The 14,765-nt window shown below is 54.4% G+C and overlaps 1 protein-coding gene across 6 annotated transcripts in view; it reads right to left on the bottom strand.

Annotated features, from left to right (window-relative positions):
• Positions 1–14,765, bottom strand: part of NDRG4 (NDRG family member 4) — a 43,392-nt gene that overhangs the window by 13,775 nt on the left and 14,852 nt on the right. For 4 of the 6 annotated variants that reach the window (XM_043599342.1, XM_043599343.1, XM_043599340.1 and 1 more), the window contains exons 2-3: positions 9,172–9,266; positions 4,406–4,450 (exon numbers count right to left, since the gene is read on the bottom strand). In XM_043599342.1, the coding sequence (XP_043455277.1) occupies positions 4,406–4,450; positions 9,172–9,243 (117 nt within the window). In that variant the 5' untranslated portion in view covers positions 9,244–9,266. Of the gene's footprint in view, positions 1–312; positions 513–4,405; positions 4,451–9,171; positions 9,267–14,765 lie in introns of those variants that run through there. The other 2 variants (XM_043599345.1, XM_043599344.1) reach the window with 2 other exon arrangements.

Here is a 14,765-nt window from a genome sequence, read left to right as displayed (position 1 = left end):
TCACAGGCGCGAGGCAGACGCCCACCGGGCACCTGCGAGACAGAGGGCACACCGCCAGGGGGATGTGCACGCGCTGGCACACCGGTCCACCCAGGCTTGCGGACAGGTCACAGCCCTTCCCCATAGACGCTGACTAGCAGCTAAACCCTAACTAACCACTGATGCAGGCCAGGGTCACCAGGGAGACTAGAAACTGCTGGCCTTGCCTCGGTGACTCCCAAGGTGAGGCAACTGAAGGCAGATCCGCCGCCAGGGGCAGAGGGATGTCCCGTCCTCCCTGCCCACCTGGCCGCCCCCAGAGCCCTCACTCACCCCATCCCAGCACTCCGGCATCTTGCCGAGCGAGAAGGCGATCCGCCTCTACCAGGAAGGGCAAACAAAGGCCTGAGTCACCACGGTCCAAAAGGAGGGGGCAGTGAGAAGGGGAGACGGCGACGCTGTGATGGGGCGCCGCTCCCGAGCCATTTATAAGCAGAGGCTCTTGGCCTAGGCCGGCCCCGCCTCCCTGCGGGGTTTCTGCGCAGCCACACGCTCCCCCCGCCCCCAGCCCCCGCTTCCAGATTGGCTGTCGGGAGACAAACCTGACTCTGATTGGCTTCCGAAGTCCTCTCTCACCGGCTCCTGCTCCTCCCCCTGCTCCTCCCGCCCCCAGCAACACATCATCCTCGATGGTCCCTAGCCCCTACCTCCCGCCCCGCCCCCCCTCCCGCGCGGGCACACACCAACAGCTGCAGCTGCACGAGGGGTCCTGGGAAGATGAGAGAAGAGACCACACGTACAGGTGTGCCCTGTGTCAGGTACACAGGAGCTCTCATGAACACGGACACTAACGCGGGGCAGGGGAGGCCACACAGGCATGCCCAAGGCGGCCCCGCCCTTGTCCCATTCCCAGGGGGGCGGGGAGGGCCTGAGATGGCCTCGAGCCCAATCTCCACGTCAGAAAGGTCTGGATGACTTAACCTTGAAGGGACGGGGAAGTGACTGGCTGTCTGGGGCAACCTTCCTTCGTGACCCTGTTCCAGGGAATTCTCCTTCTCCACTCCCCAGGTTCTCCCCTCAGGTAGCCCTCATTCTGCCCACATGCACGCCTAGCGCCTGCCCACAGTGCTGAAATGGGGGTTCTGGGCGCAGGGGGCCTGGGCAGATTGCAGAACGAGCAGGTATGGTGGGGACGCACCAGTCTTGCCCTCCCCACCCCCACCCTGCAGCAAGGGGCTGGAGGCTACCAGGGAGAGGAGGGACTGGGGTCAGCCTGTCAAAGTGGACACGCCCACCTCCTTCAGACCCACCCACAACCAGTGTGGGGCTTGGCTCCCGGGCGGGGGGGGGGGGGGGGGGGGCGCCAGGATGCAGAGGCCACCTCAGGCTCTCTGCCCTGTCCTGAACAGCAAGGACTTGGGTAGAGAGCTGGTTAGAGTCCTGCAGGTAGAGGAAACTGGGAAGGAGGAGGCTGAGGAGAGGAAATAGGTCAGGGAGGTGAGCAGAGGAGAGAGCCCAAGGACTGAGGCGGCAGGAACCACACAGAGAAGGAGAGTGCTAGGCGCCTGTGCCCCCATTTTGTCTCTTTGATGAAGGAGCATGGACAGCCCTGCATGCTGTCTGGCAGCACTGAGGGAAGGGGGGTCACCTCCTCATCTCTGGTGCCCAGTGACCTGGTCAACACCTGCCATGTGTGCTATTCCTGGCCACATCCTCTGTCTGGAGCACATCAACGACTTTCCCTGCCCCATCTCTGACCTCTTGCCAGGATATGGAGCACCGTGTCCCACGGCCCCTCACCTACTAGCCATGTTCCCTGTTCTCTGCGGCCACTTTGGCACAGCCACGCCCCCTGCCCTGTCCGCAAAATGCTCCTACCTGCTCTTCAAAGGGGGCGAAGGGTATCCTCCCACCCTTTCTGCCACTAAACCCCTGCTCTTCCATGGTCGCCTTCCAACTTTATGCCCAGTCCAGCCTCTGACCTCTGAGTGGCCACCCTTGGACCCAACTGAGAAGCTGATCCTGGATACTGCCCACTCCAATCCATGGCCCGATTTCTGCTCGGCTCACTGCCTTCAAATCCATAGACTTGAGTTCAAGTCCCAGCTCCCCCACCCACTAGCTGGGTAACCTTGGGTAAGGATTTTTAATTTCTCAGCCTCCTCAACTGTAAAACAGGAACCATGCTTTCCTGAAGAGTTGCTACCAAGACCAGAAAGAGCTGCATGAGGGGCTCTAGACCTGAGCCCATGCCTGCCCAGGCCCTGACAGGGGAGAAATGTGCCCAGGCAATCCGTGTGCCTCTCCAAACTGGGAATTGGCCCCTTCCCTGGAGGTTGTGCAGTTGTGGCTGGACAAGGCAGGCTCAGGTCCTACCAGCCAAACCTAGGCTCCGGTCATATCTCTGCCACTTCTCTGCTGTGTGACCCCTGGGGAAGTCAGTCAACCTCTTTGAGCCTCCACATCTGTAAATGGGAGAACAGCTGTGCTGTCTGCATGAGTGGCTGCAAGGGTAACACACAGTCCTCACACACCTGTGGAAAATGATGAGAAAACTAAAGCACAGAGAAGTTAAGTGTCCCAAACAGCTAGTAAACATGGATCTTACCAGCACCTTAGCACTCCGGGCCTGAAGTCACATTTTTGAGTAGCAAATGCTTATTAGCCTATCTCCCACTTGCCAGTCTCTGTCAAATGCCTTACAGGTGCTACCTTATTTTATCCTCTTAACACCCACTTTATAGACGAGGAAAATGAAGCACAGAGAATTTCTGTAACCTGCCCAACGTCACACAGAACCAGGAACCACACTCGGGTAGTCTGCCTCTGACTCCATGCTGTGGTGGCCATAGCCACAGTTCTCTCAGCATCTGAGTGCTGGGCCTTGGGCATCATTCCCTACAAACACATGGGGAGGTCCGAGCTCTGTCCTCACTGTACAAATGAGGCAGTGATGTGTGTTGGAGGTCACATGGCTCATAAGTGGCAGGGCCAGGCCCTGGACCCAGGTCTGTCTGGCTCTTGTTTGTCTTGCCTCCCCCACTGGCTGGGTCCATTGAGGCAAGGAATCAAAGGGGATAAAATCCCTGCCAGGCCTTGGCCCAGATAACGGTCATCCGTCCTCTCAGCTGCTCGTCTAAAAAAAAAAAAAAAAAGAAAAGAAAAGGCAGCCTCTGTGCAGCCTCCATGTGGTGCAACTGGAGACAGCAAGGTGCCTTTTAGCACATGCTGCCCTTTACCAGGCAGAGGGTCCCAGGCACTGCCAGCAGTAGCCCTGGGCTGGGCCTGGTACACAAGGACTGAGCTGCAAAGGACCCCAGGACTCCCTTCTCTCCTTTCAAAACCTCCAGAGCGTGTTTTGGGGGCTGGTAGTCAGCACCTGGTCTGGCAGGTCCCACTTGGTGTCAGGCAGGGGCTGAGGACTGTCCGTCCACACATTCTTGCCTTCATTTGAGCAGGGAGCCTGGGCCATCTCCTGGCCACGTCCCTCCTTTCCCTCCTCACAGGCTCCTGTTTGTTCCCCAGACCCCATCCTACCCTCAGCTCCAGAGCCCTTTGTGTTTGAACTGATGCTCCCCAGGGATCAGAGCACATGCATTGTTCTGAAGCCTCCTCTGGTGTCCTTGAAGGGACACAGGGCCTGATGCACAGGCCTGGGATCTGGATCCTTGCTGCAGCACTGTGCATGAGGGGGAGCAGCTTGCAGGCCACCCTACTTCTTCTGTCACCCTGCATCCAGACCAGGAGGCTGGGGCTATCCTGGGGCTCTGAGACCAAACCAAATTGAAGTCAGGTGGGGCCAGGGCGGTGGCCTGGGGGCTAGTTCCATCTAGCCAGGAGGAAGGGCCTAGAAGGATCTGATTTTGTTCAGCAGGTTTTGATGGCCAGCAGGGCCCTGGAACCCACTGAGGTTCCCCATTGTGTCTTCCACCAGATGTTTTCCAAGACCCAGAAATAAATGGCCATGATGGGACTCAGAGAGAAACGGCTGGCTAAGTGAGCGAACTCATCGCGCAGAGGAATAAAAACAAAGAACAATTTCAATTTTCACGGGGAATCTGGCATCAAACTAAAGAGGACACGGTTGTCCCGGCAACAGCTTCCATGGAAACAGGAGCTATTTCAGAGCACCAACCTCACTGGAGAGTTTCCTCACTGGAGGAAAGTGCTGATTCAGATGACAGCATCCCATCTCTATCCTCACTCTCCCCAGGCCTCACCCCTGCTTCAGTCCTGTTCAGGGAAAGAGCAGCACGTCTCCACTGGGCAGAGGGCAGATCAACCTGCTGTGAGCAGGCGGGTGGTCCTGGAGGCTGCAAGGTGCCCGCACAGAAGGGCTGTGACCCTCCTCTGGGTCCGGGCTGGGCAAGGTAAGGTGCCAACCAGCTGTCAGGCCCCTACCTTGGCAGTTTGAGCTGAGACCTACCTTCCAGTCTGTGTCCACCGCCAAGAGGAAGGTGTCGGAGTTCTCCTAAGGGGAGGCAAACAGAGAGGTGGCATGTTAGGTCCTGGCTGGCCCAGGGGGACCACAGGGGCTCAGCCTTGAGCAGACTCGCTAGCTGTTCCCCAGTCCATCTTACTGTTAACAAAAGTGATGCAGGGCCTCCCAGGCATCAGGCCAGTAAGTGCCTGATGGACGAGCCTACAAGCAGCGACTCATACCTATGAATTCTACCTATTCATTTAAAATGTGAAGATTCCCTTGGGGCACCTGGGTGGCTCAGTCGGTTGGGTGTCCGACTTCGGCTTAGGTCATGATCTCACGGTCTGTGAATTCGAGCCCTGCATCGGGCTCTGTGCTGACAGCTTAGAGCCTGGAGCCTGTTTCGGATTCTGTGTCTCCCTCTCTCTCTGACCCTCCCCCGTTCATGCTCTGTCTCTCTCTGTCTCAAAAATAAATAAACGTAAAAAAAAAAATTTAAAAAACAATAAAATGTGAAGATTACCATCTTACAGGTAGGAAGAGTGAGGCTTAGAGAGGCTGAATCACACAGCTATTAAAGGGTGGGATCTCTGATGAAGCCAAATCTTTATCGTTTGTCACTTTGTCCTGCTTCCCCCCACAGATGGTTTTCAAGGTCATTGGGACATGGCAGCACACCCATTTTAGGGATGGGGAAGTTGGGGCCCATGCAGTGAGGGAGGAACTCGTGGGCTTTACTAAGCTGCACAGAGGCTCTGTCTGGGCCTGTGCTTGCTCCCACCTTTCCAGACGTGCCTGCTCTGTGCTCTCAAAGCACGGAGGTCTCCTGTTTTCAGGCTCATTTACCCCAAACGGTGTGAGTCACCGGTGCCTGTCCCTTGCACTGGGCTGTAAATGCCATGAAGGCAGGACCGTGTCTGACTCTGCTCCTACCAGAAAGCCTGTAATGGAATGGGCTTCCCAAATCCAAACAGATTTGGAAGAACGAGTCTGACTTTGCAAACGAGGGGAACTGAGCTCAGAAGCACCCATTGTTGGCAAGGCACAGAGAGGCAGAATGCAAGAGGGCTAGAACCCTAAATGTCTGTGTGGCCAGGTTCTCCCCAATGCCACCTACCAGCCCTCAGACACTCGTCTTCTGTGGGTTCTGGTCTAGGGAAGGAAACCTCATGAGGACGAGGGGAGGACCAGCACATTTCCAGGAAAACCCTGGGTCTCTGCCTTGCTTTTGACTGTGTCTGTCTAGAAACCTCTCCTCCCCTCTGCTCAGCTATGACAAACAGGGCAGGCCACCTTGCTTCCGAGCCTGTGTCTGCGAGGATTCAAGAGAAGCGCGGTGTTAGCTGTCACTCTGTCCTTTATACTTCTGCACTTGACTTTGTATGCTGCACATGCTCCCTATGGCTCTACTGAATAAATACACGGATAAATGAGACAATCAGATGAGGACGGGGATGTTGTCAGAGGACGGCAACCCAAGGGGTGGGCGACTAAGTACAAGAAAGAAAATGACCCTAAATCACAGGAGTAAAAAGAATGAAAACCAGCAATTCGGGTGTTTTACTCTCAAAATAAGGAAAAGTTGAGCCACCTGCTGTGTGGCAGGTGGGGCGGTGGGGGTGATGGAGAGAATAAGATGGCACTAGAGGGCCTCACACCCAAGGAGGAAAGCCAGGTCTCCTGCACCTCGAACTGCATCAGACACAATGGCTGTCCTCTGGCTTCACCTTCTGGCTCCTCCAGGGCCGGGGTGGGCGGGGGCGGGGGGGTGGATTCTGCCTGGGTGGAGAGCATGGAGGTTGGTCAGGCCACTCCCAGAGCCTCCTGGAGAGGATGGTGGTCTCAGGAAGGGGACGAGGCTGGTTACTGATGAATCCTCTTACTGGAAGATCACCCCCACGTGGGAAAGAGATGTGAGAGATTTTTATACCTGGGAATCCTAAGGGCACAGTTATCTCAGAGAAGGGAACAGTTTTGTTAAAAACAAAATCAGCACAAGGGATGAGGCAGATAATGGCAGGGTGTGCTGTGTGCTCTCAGGGTACTGGGGGTCCCCAGGAGATGGGAAAGCCTCTGGAGGGGCAGGACCCCAAACCAAGCAACAGCAGGAATAATACAAGGCAATCCAGAGACCCTGGGAGGTCCTGAAGGTTCAGGAACAGTGGGAGGAAGGCAGGTGGGAGGAGGCCCAGGAGCACCTGTGGGGAGGATGGGGATGCAGGCACGGGGAGAAGGGGCAACAGTTCTCCCACAGAGCCCTGGACACCTGGTGGCCGAGTCTTCAAAGGTGAGCAAACCTGAAACAGTGAGAGATGGCGGGTAGAGATGTGGAAACATTCACTCCTCCCTGGACTCAAGAACTTGCACCTAGCAGGTTGCAGGTTTAAAAAGTGAGGGGACAGAGGAGCACCTGGGTGGCTCAGTCGGTTAAGCGTCCGACTTCGACTCAGGTCATGATCTCACAGTTCGTGGGTTTGAGCCCCACATCGGGCTCTGTGCTGATAGCTCGGAGCCTGGAGACTGCTTCCAGATTCTGTGTCTCCTTCTCTTTCTGCCCCTCCCCTGCTTGTACTCTGTCTCTCAAATGTATCTTGAGAAAAAGAAAAAAGTGAGGGGACAGACCCCTTCCCGCACCGCAGCTACGAAAGGAGAATCAGCGGAAGAGAAAGCCAGAGCCAGAATAGCTCTGGAAGGCAAAGAGTGAGGCCACTAGAATCCACAATGGCCACGCTGGGAGCACACAGGTGTTTGGGGCTTTTAACGTGCCTTTGGTAAAAGCAGACGTGACCAGGTCCACGGCATGGGACTTGTGCCAACCCGAGAGAGAGAGAGAGAGAGAGAGAGAGAGAGAAACTGAGCTGGGGACTTGACGCCTCCACACAGGGCTGAGATGCAGACCCTTGTGCAGGGCGAGCACGTCACAGTGGCAAACTCTGGTCCAGGTGGGATGAAGTGAGGGACACCAGATGCAGCAGACAGACAGAAAGCAGAGCCAGGCTGCTGGTCAAAGGAGCCATGCTTACCGAGTCAGGGCGGGAGGGCCAGCGAAGGCTGGGCCGGGCTGGCAGGGGAGGAGTGTGGGGGGATGTCTTGGGGTGCTGAGGTGAGGGTGGAAGGACAGGCACGGAGGCGTGAGGCTGTCATGCCCTCAGTTCTATGTGCCGACCACAGACCTACACTTGGTACCAGCAGGCAGACCTCCGTGCGGCCGCTCTCTGATCCCACACCTCAGCCCTTGTGATGGGGTCCAGGGGTCCCCAAGGGCACCATCCGCCCACCAAGCCTCACAAGCAGGCTGGTCTCTGCTCGCATGACTTGAAAGGGATTGTGAGGAGGAGAGGCTTTTTCAACAAGTTTGGAGAAACTTCCTTCTGAGAAGCATCTCAGTCTGTGATGACCCAACCCTCTTCGCTGAGAGCCTACACTGTGCCAGGCTCGGTTAGGCACCAGGGAGACCAGAAATCAAACAGACAGGATCTGGGCATCAATATCAGACCCCGTGTCAGACAAAGCCCCTTGGAGGAGGGGGCATTTGATCAGAGCCTGAATAAAATGAGGGGAAGTTCGGGGCTAGGTACCTCAGGCGGAGGAAGCAGCTGGGAACATGATTGGCTAGTACAAGGAAGAGCGGTGGGCCTGGCGGCAGCAGAAGAGGGAGGAAGCGGGGAGCCTGGGGGGCGGGTGCACGCCTCATCCTGGGCCTGGGAAGGATGGTGGTGGTAGCTCCGAGCAGGTGGCAGCCACTGACCAGCTTCAAGCAGAAAGTGACATGATGTGCTTTAGAAGGTTGTGGGGTAAGGAGAGCACTGGGGAGAGGCCGGCAGACAGGAGATGGGGGGGCCTGGAACAGGGAGGCAGGACAGCTAGGACGGGTGCAGCTCACCAGCCACCCCCTGACCATTCCTGGGAGCTGCCCCCACATACTCAGGTTTTGTCAGTTAACTCAAGGTTCTGTCTTGAAGATAACGGGCAGGACCTGAGCCTCATGTGGTTGGGCCCCGGAGCCCCAGCCAGCCACTCTGTCCCAACAGGAGGCCCCCAGTGGCACTTGGGCTCCCCTCCGGGCTGGAGGCTGTGAAAGGGCAGGGTGGAGACAGGAGTGGTGGGGTTTCCGGGACTGAGCTCTTGGCTTCCCCACCTGTAAGAGGAGGAGTGGGCAGCACAACCAGCAGAGACCCGGGGTCCTGACATGCCAGGATTCTACAAGCAGTGGACCCTCAGCTGTTCCTTGCAGGGAGGGGGAGGGAGGCTGTGCTAGGCGTCACCACGACGTGGGGTAGAAACAACTCTGGAATCTAATGTCTGGTGCCCCAGTGGGAGCCCTCTGGACACAAACACCTCGACAGCCTCAGTCCTACTGCTCCCGACGGCTCTGTTGGTAAGATCTGCCCTCGTCCCTCGGAGGCTTGTGAGGAAAGACACAGAAGGCCGCAGGTGAGGAAAGGCCCTGGCACTCCCCAGTGGGTACCTCCTGGGGCTCCAGGGCCTCTCAGAACTGAGGGTTGAGTATGGCCTCATTCCCCAATAGCTATGCGACCTTGGCCAAGTGACTTAACTTCCTGTGCCTCAGTTTTCTCATCACTGAAATGGGAATAACTCTCCCAAACAGCCTCCCAGCCCCAAAGACAGCCAAAGCCGCCAGGCCCGAGGCTCCCCATGGGCGGTCCGAGGGCTCCTTGCCATCAGCAAGACTGGAGGGAAGGCACGAGTTTTCCTTCTTGGCCACGAGGTGGCGCCCTCCGCCCCAGGACCGCGAAGGGGCGACTCACCAGCTCAGCGGCGTCCTGGCCCCGGAGCAGTGGCTTCTCCTCAGGGAATCGCAGCTCCTGCAGCCCGGCCATGGTCACGTCGTGGAGCAGGAGCCCTAGGGAGGAAGGGAGGGCGGATGAGGATGAGGGTTGGGCCCTGATGCTTAATCTCCCCCCTTGCGGAGGAGGGCAGCACAAGCCCAGGCCAGGCAGGGCCACAGGGCTCCGCACGGACTGCCCCATCCTCCCTGCATCTCGCAGTGCTTCATGGGGTAGCAAGGCTTTATCTGCAAAGAGCCGCCTGTTTGGCTCAGAGGACGTCATTATATTATTTGCTCTTAAAAGTTAAAGCATGTTTAGAAAGAAAGAAAAGAGAAAAGGCACCACAGGATGATTCCTGAAACAATTTCAAGGAAAATTCTGCATTTATTGAGATGCAGGGGGATGGGTGTGGGGAGGCCACATGCAGGGGCAGATGCAGACAGAAGCCCCCTGTGGTTGGAAGTGGACAGTGGGGTCCCGGAAGGGACGGGGAGGAACCGAACCCAGGGCTGTCCTGGGGGCCTGGGAAGAAAAGCCTGGCCCCCCAGTGTGGCAGGCAGTGTGCAGTGAAAGAGGGGGTGCCAGTCTCCATGTGCCAGCAGCAGGGAGGGATGGCCACTCAACCCACAGCCACATGATAGGTCCCAGGCCCTAACAGCTGAGTGTTCCTGGGAGACCCTGGGGTTCTAAACCTCAGGAAAGGGTTACACGTGCACATGTGTGTATACATGCACGCCTGTGTGTATATTTGGAGGTGGTGGTGGTGGGGGCGTCGGAGACAATCTGTCCAGCTTGGCACAGCCATTCCTACTTGGATTTCATGACGTCATAGATTAGAATGCAGTAACAGAAAAACTAGCTGAGGACGTGAACTGGAAATCCAGAAAAGAATTAAGATTGACCAATAAATACACGAGAAAATATTAAAGCCCACTAGAAGTCAAATACATTCAAGTTAAAGCAAGATACTCCCCCCCCCCACCCCCAGAACTGGCATTTCTCTTCCACAGCTTGTGGGTGCATAAATTGTTACATCTTTCTGGAGGACAGTTTTGCAGAATGAATTAAAGTAATTTAAAAGGTTCATATTCTTGGACTCCACAGTCCTCTCCCTGGAAGAAATTTCCTAAGGAAACCAGAGAGGGCACCTAATGATTTATCTGTAAGAATGCTCACCACAGTGCTTTTTATAATAATAATAATAAACTAGAAGAAGCTAAATGTCCATGAATAGGGCATTCCACAGACTGCAGGTCAATCACTTGTAAACGATTATGTAATACCATGGGGAAATGCTTGTGTCATAATAAATGGAAAAAGAAGTTATAAAACATACAGTATCCTTGAGATTATAAAATAGGAATAGTTCCACAGAGAAGCCTGAAAGGATGTACATATAAAGCTTATCGGCATGACTCCTAGGTGGAGGACTGAAAAACTAGAGTCTATCATCTGAAATCTAGAAAAGCCAACACTTTTAAAAGGCTATATGGAGATGATCAGCAGTGCCTTATTCTCCCAAGCATTTCATGGCTTACAAAGGACTTCTTGTGCTGTTTGATTTTACCCTCAAGGGAAGGGAGATGAAGAAACCAAGGCTAAGAGAGGCTCCATGGCATGCCCAGATAGGGCCAGGCCTGGAAAGGGGGTCTTTGAGTCCCTGCTTTAGTCCAGTGCTCATTCAGTCCTCCCATTCATTCACACCCCTCCCCCCCCCCCAATTCTCTTTAGGTCACTTGTAAAATTGTTTTAAATGTTTATTTTTGAGAGAGAGAGAGAGAGAGAGAGGGAGAGAGAGAGGGAGAGAGAGAGAGAGAGAGAGAGAGAGAGAGAGAGAGAGAAAGAGAGCACGGGAGGGGCAGAGAAAGAGAAGGAGACAGAAATATGAAGCAGGCCCCATGCTGTCAGTGCAGAGCCTCATGTGGGGCTTGAACTCACAAACCCCAAACCGTGAGCTCATGACCTCAGCCAAAGTCAGACACTCAATCGACTAAGCCTTCCAGGTGCCCCTCTATTTTGGTCACCTTAAGGGTGAAGCCCTCAGACTTTCCTTTCCGTTGTGAAGGCTGACAATCCCACCAGCTGGTTGGTCAGAAGACACATCCCACCCCATCCTTTCCCAGATGGAAGGCCCAGTGACTATGGAGTCTGCACTGTGGTCGTGTGGGGCCCAAGGGCACAGGGCCTCAGATGGGACCTATTCCTGTGGCAGACTGTCATGAGACCAGGCGGCAGCTCCAGACCTTCCCTGGGCTTCCTTCCCTCCTGTTAGAAGCAGGAAGCATCAGTCCTCCAGAGTGTTATCAAGATGCCTCGTGATAGCATGGGGATCCCCACCTGAGTCTAGTTTGGGGTTTAGATGTGCTGAGGTTGGGCTGGGAGCTGACGGCCACTCAGGCCTCATGGGAAGCTAATGGAGAGGGGCAGGGCCCCCACCCTCACCCCCCAGGGAAGAAGCCCAGCAGGGAGGTCCCTGCCTACTCAGGCCCCCAGGTCCCTGCACCTCTGAGGCATGCTGGAGCTCTCTGTTCCCAGTGGTTTCCGGGGAAACCAGCTAACACAATGCAGATGGGCTGTATTTTTAGAAAGGCATCCTCTCCCCTCCCCCTTTCTCTTCCATCCTTTCTGATGTGTGCATTCATCCATCCATCTGGGTGGGGAGCTGAAAGAAGGGCCCCCACCTTGGAAAACTCTTCCCCCATTAGGATTTTTTTAGCTGCTAGTCTCCTTGAATAACCAACTCGATTAAACGCCTTTGGCAGCACTGGGGCGTCCCCACCCTCACCCAAGCCTGTTATGAAACCACTGTGGAGACCATCCTCCCCAAGGATGGTGCTATTAAAAGGGCTGAGAGTGGGCAGTGCAGGGACAGATGGCCTGTGATCGAGGGGGTGGTGGGGAAGGGGGATGGAGAGAAACCTTATAATTCAGAGAGCTGGGAGTGTCTCAGCCCATGGAAAACAGGCAGCCCAGGGCCCAGCAGGTGGTGATGTGGGGCTTCAGAACAGAGACATTCCCACAGGGTGCTGGCTTAGAAGCTTCTTCATAAGAAAGTTATGGTTAAAAAAAAAAAAAGGCAGCTAAATGATAAGTTAAAGGAAAATGAAATTCCTTATCAAATCAACACAGTGTATACCTTAAACGTAGATAAAGTTATATATCAATTATATATCAGAAAAGTTGGGTGGCTGGCGGGGGGGCACCTGGGTGGCTCAAGTCAGTTAAGTGTCTGATTCCTGATTTTGGCTCAGGTCACAATCTCATGGTCTGTGGGTTTGAGCCCCACATTAGGCTCTGTGCTGGCTGGCAGTGTGGAGCCTGCTTGGGATTCTCTCTTTCTCCCTCTCTCTCTTCCCCTCCCCCACTTGCACACTGGCTCTCTCTCTCAAAAAATTAATAAATAAACTTTAAAAAGAAAAGAAAAGCTGGGCAGGGAGGGAAGAGAGATTCCTATCGACCTCCCACAAAGAAGCCGTGGTCAGATCTGCAAGGAGGTAGGTGGCACAGGGCAGAGTTGGGTGGGCGACCCCAGGGGTCTGGGAAGCAACAGTGATGGCTCTTTTCACCCTGCCCTTTTTTCTCCCTTTTGATCCCTGATTCTAGCATGTTAGATCCATATAAGCCTGGGATTATTCTAACTCTCCATATTCTCGGTGCTGAGGCCTGGAGTCACTGGAACCATGGCCGGTATTTCTTCCCTGTCACCCACTTTATTTTGGGCAAAACCACTAAAAGGATGCTTCTCTGCAAACTGGGGCATGAGCTTTCCTTTGCCCACCTCAGAGGTGCATCAGAGACAATGGATAGAAAAATGCCTTTTAAATGGAAGATTTTGGCACCCATCTGGATGGGACAAAAAAATTTAGCAAAGGTGATTGATCAGGGTCTTGCTTAACTTCCTCCTTTTGCATAAGGCAACTCTGGGTTCTTTTCCTGCTGTCTTTTGCTGGATTCACACGTGCTGGCAGGAAGGTTACACGGATGTTTGCAGTAGGGGGAATGGACACATGGCCTCTCTGACCAGGTGACAGAGTCACATCACAGGGCAAACGGGAGCTGGGAGCAGTGGCAGGGACTCCTGAGCTGTGTGGATGTGGGTGATTCTTGACGAGGACCTACATTTCTTTTAAATTACTTTTGGTTCCTGGTTTGTGCTCCTTCCTTCCTTCCTTCCTTCCTTCCTAGAAAGAGGAAATCTTTTTTTAATGTTTATTTATATATTTTTGAGAGACAGAACACGAGTGGGTGAGGGGCAGAGAGAGAGAGAGACACAGAATCTGAAGCAGGCTCCAGGGTCTGAGCTGTCAGCACAGAGTCCAACACGGGGCTCGAACTCATGGACTGCAAGATCATGACCTGAGCCAACGTCAGACACTTAACTGACTGAGCCACCCAGGCACCCCTGGTTTGGGCCATGTAAACCCTCAGATGTGTTAGTGTTAAAAATACAGAGGGCACCCGGGTGGTCAGTCAGTTAAGTGTCTGACTCCTGGTTTCTGCTCATGTTGTGATCTTGAGGTTGTGGGATCAAGCCCTGCGTCGGGCTCTGAGCTGACAGCACAGGACCTGCTGGGGATTTTCTCTCTCTCTCTCTCTCTGCCCCTACCCCTCTCAAAATAAATAAATAAACTTAAAAATATATATAAGTGATTACTATGGTCATTCCTGAAACTATTCAATAAATACACCAATTAAATTGCTCAGTAGTAGTTACGTATCCTAACAGAGCAACCGCTGAATGGAAGCACTGCTCAGACAGTGGTAGGGATGTCTGGAAGTCTATTGTGGGGATTTGTGTTGTCTTAGCAACTGGGTAGGGGACTCCTATTAGTATTTAGTGCCCAGGGGCCAGAGGTGAGAAAGGTGCTGGGCAGGGAGAGTGCTGCATAGTGAATAGCCCTTCCCCACACCAAAACACCCATCACTGTCCCACTGAGCAACACAGGAACCAAAGCGGAAGAAAGGCAAGACATAAACAGAGGGAAGTTAGTTTATGCAGGAGAAACCATACATGTGATCCAGACCTTGTGGGCAGGGAGAAACTGAACCCCAAGAGAAAAGAGGCAGGACTGTGCAATGGTTTATCACCTCAAGAGTGAGAGGGCCTCTGGCAGATCATGGTCAAGGTCAAGGTCATGGTCCAAGGTGCCATGTGGATGCTGCACCCCTAAAAGTCCTGGTTGTAAGGTCCTGTTATTAGGGGAAAGGCCACAGGCAAATGAAATAGGCTGCAACAGGAGCAGGGTCAAACTGGTACTGGCCAGCTCCACCTGGCGGAGGGTCTGTGCCACAGATAAAGAAAGACAAGGCGGGAAGGCATATGACTCATGTCCAAGCCTGTGCACCCAAACACCTTTCCACCCCCGCATGGCCAGCACCATGGTTTGAAAAGAATCCCCAGAAACTGGGGCCCCAGAAATGAGGAACTCAATTTCCAAATGCACTAAGTAGGGGTTTGGAGGCTTAACAGTAGCTCGCCCCTTCTATCCCTCTCCCTGTCCCCATCCTGACCTCAAAAGGCTGGGACAGCACTGGGGGTGGAGCCGGGATGGGGACTGGACCTTCCCTCGGCA

Source organism: Prionailurus bengalensis, chromosome E2 (genome assembly GCF_016509475.1).
Source record: "Prionailurus bengalensis isolate Pbe53 chromosome E2, Fcat_Pben_1.1_paternal_pri, whole genome shotgun sequence".
In the NCBI taxonomy this organism is placed as follows: Eukaryota; Metazoa; Chordata; class Mammalia; order Carnivora; family Felidae; genus Prionailurus; species Prionailurus bengalensis.
Note: the sequence above shows the minus strand (reverse complement) of the source record. Positions and strands in the feature narration are given on the sequence as shown.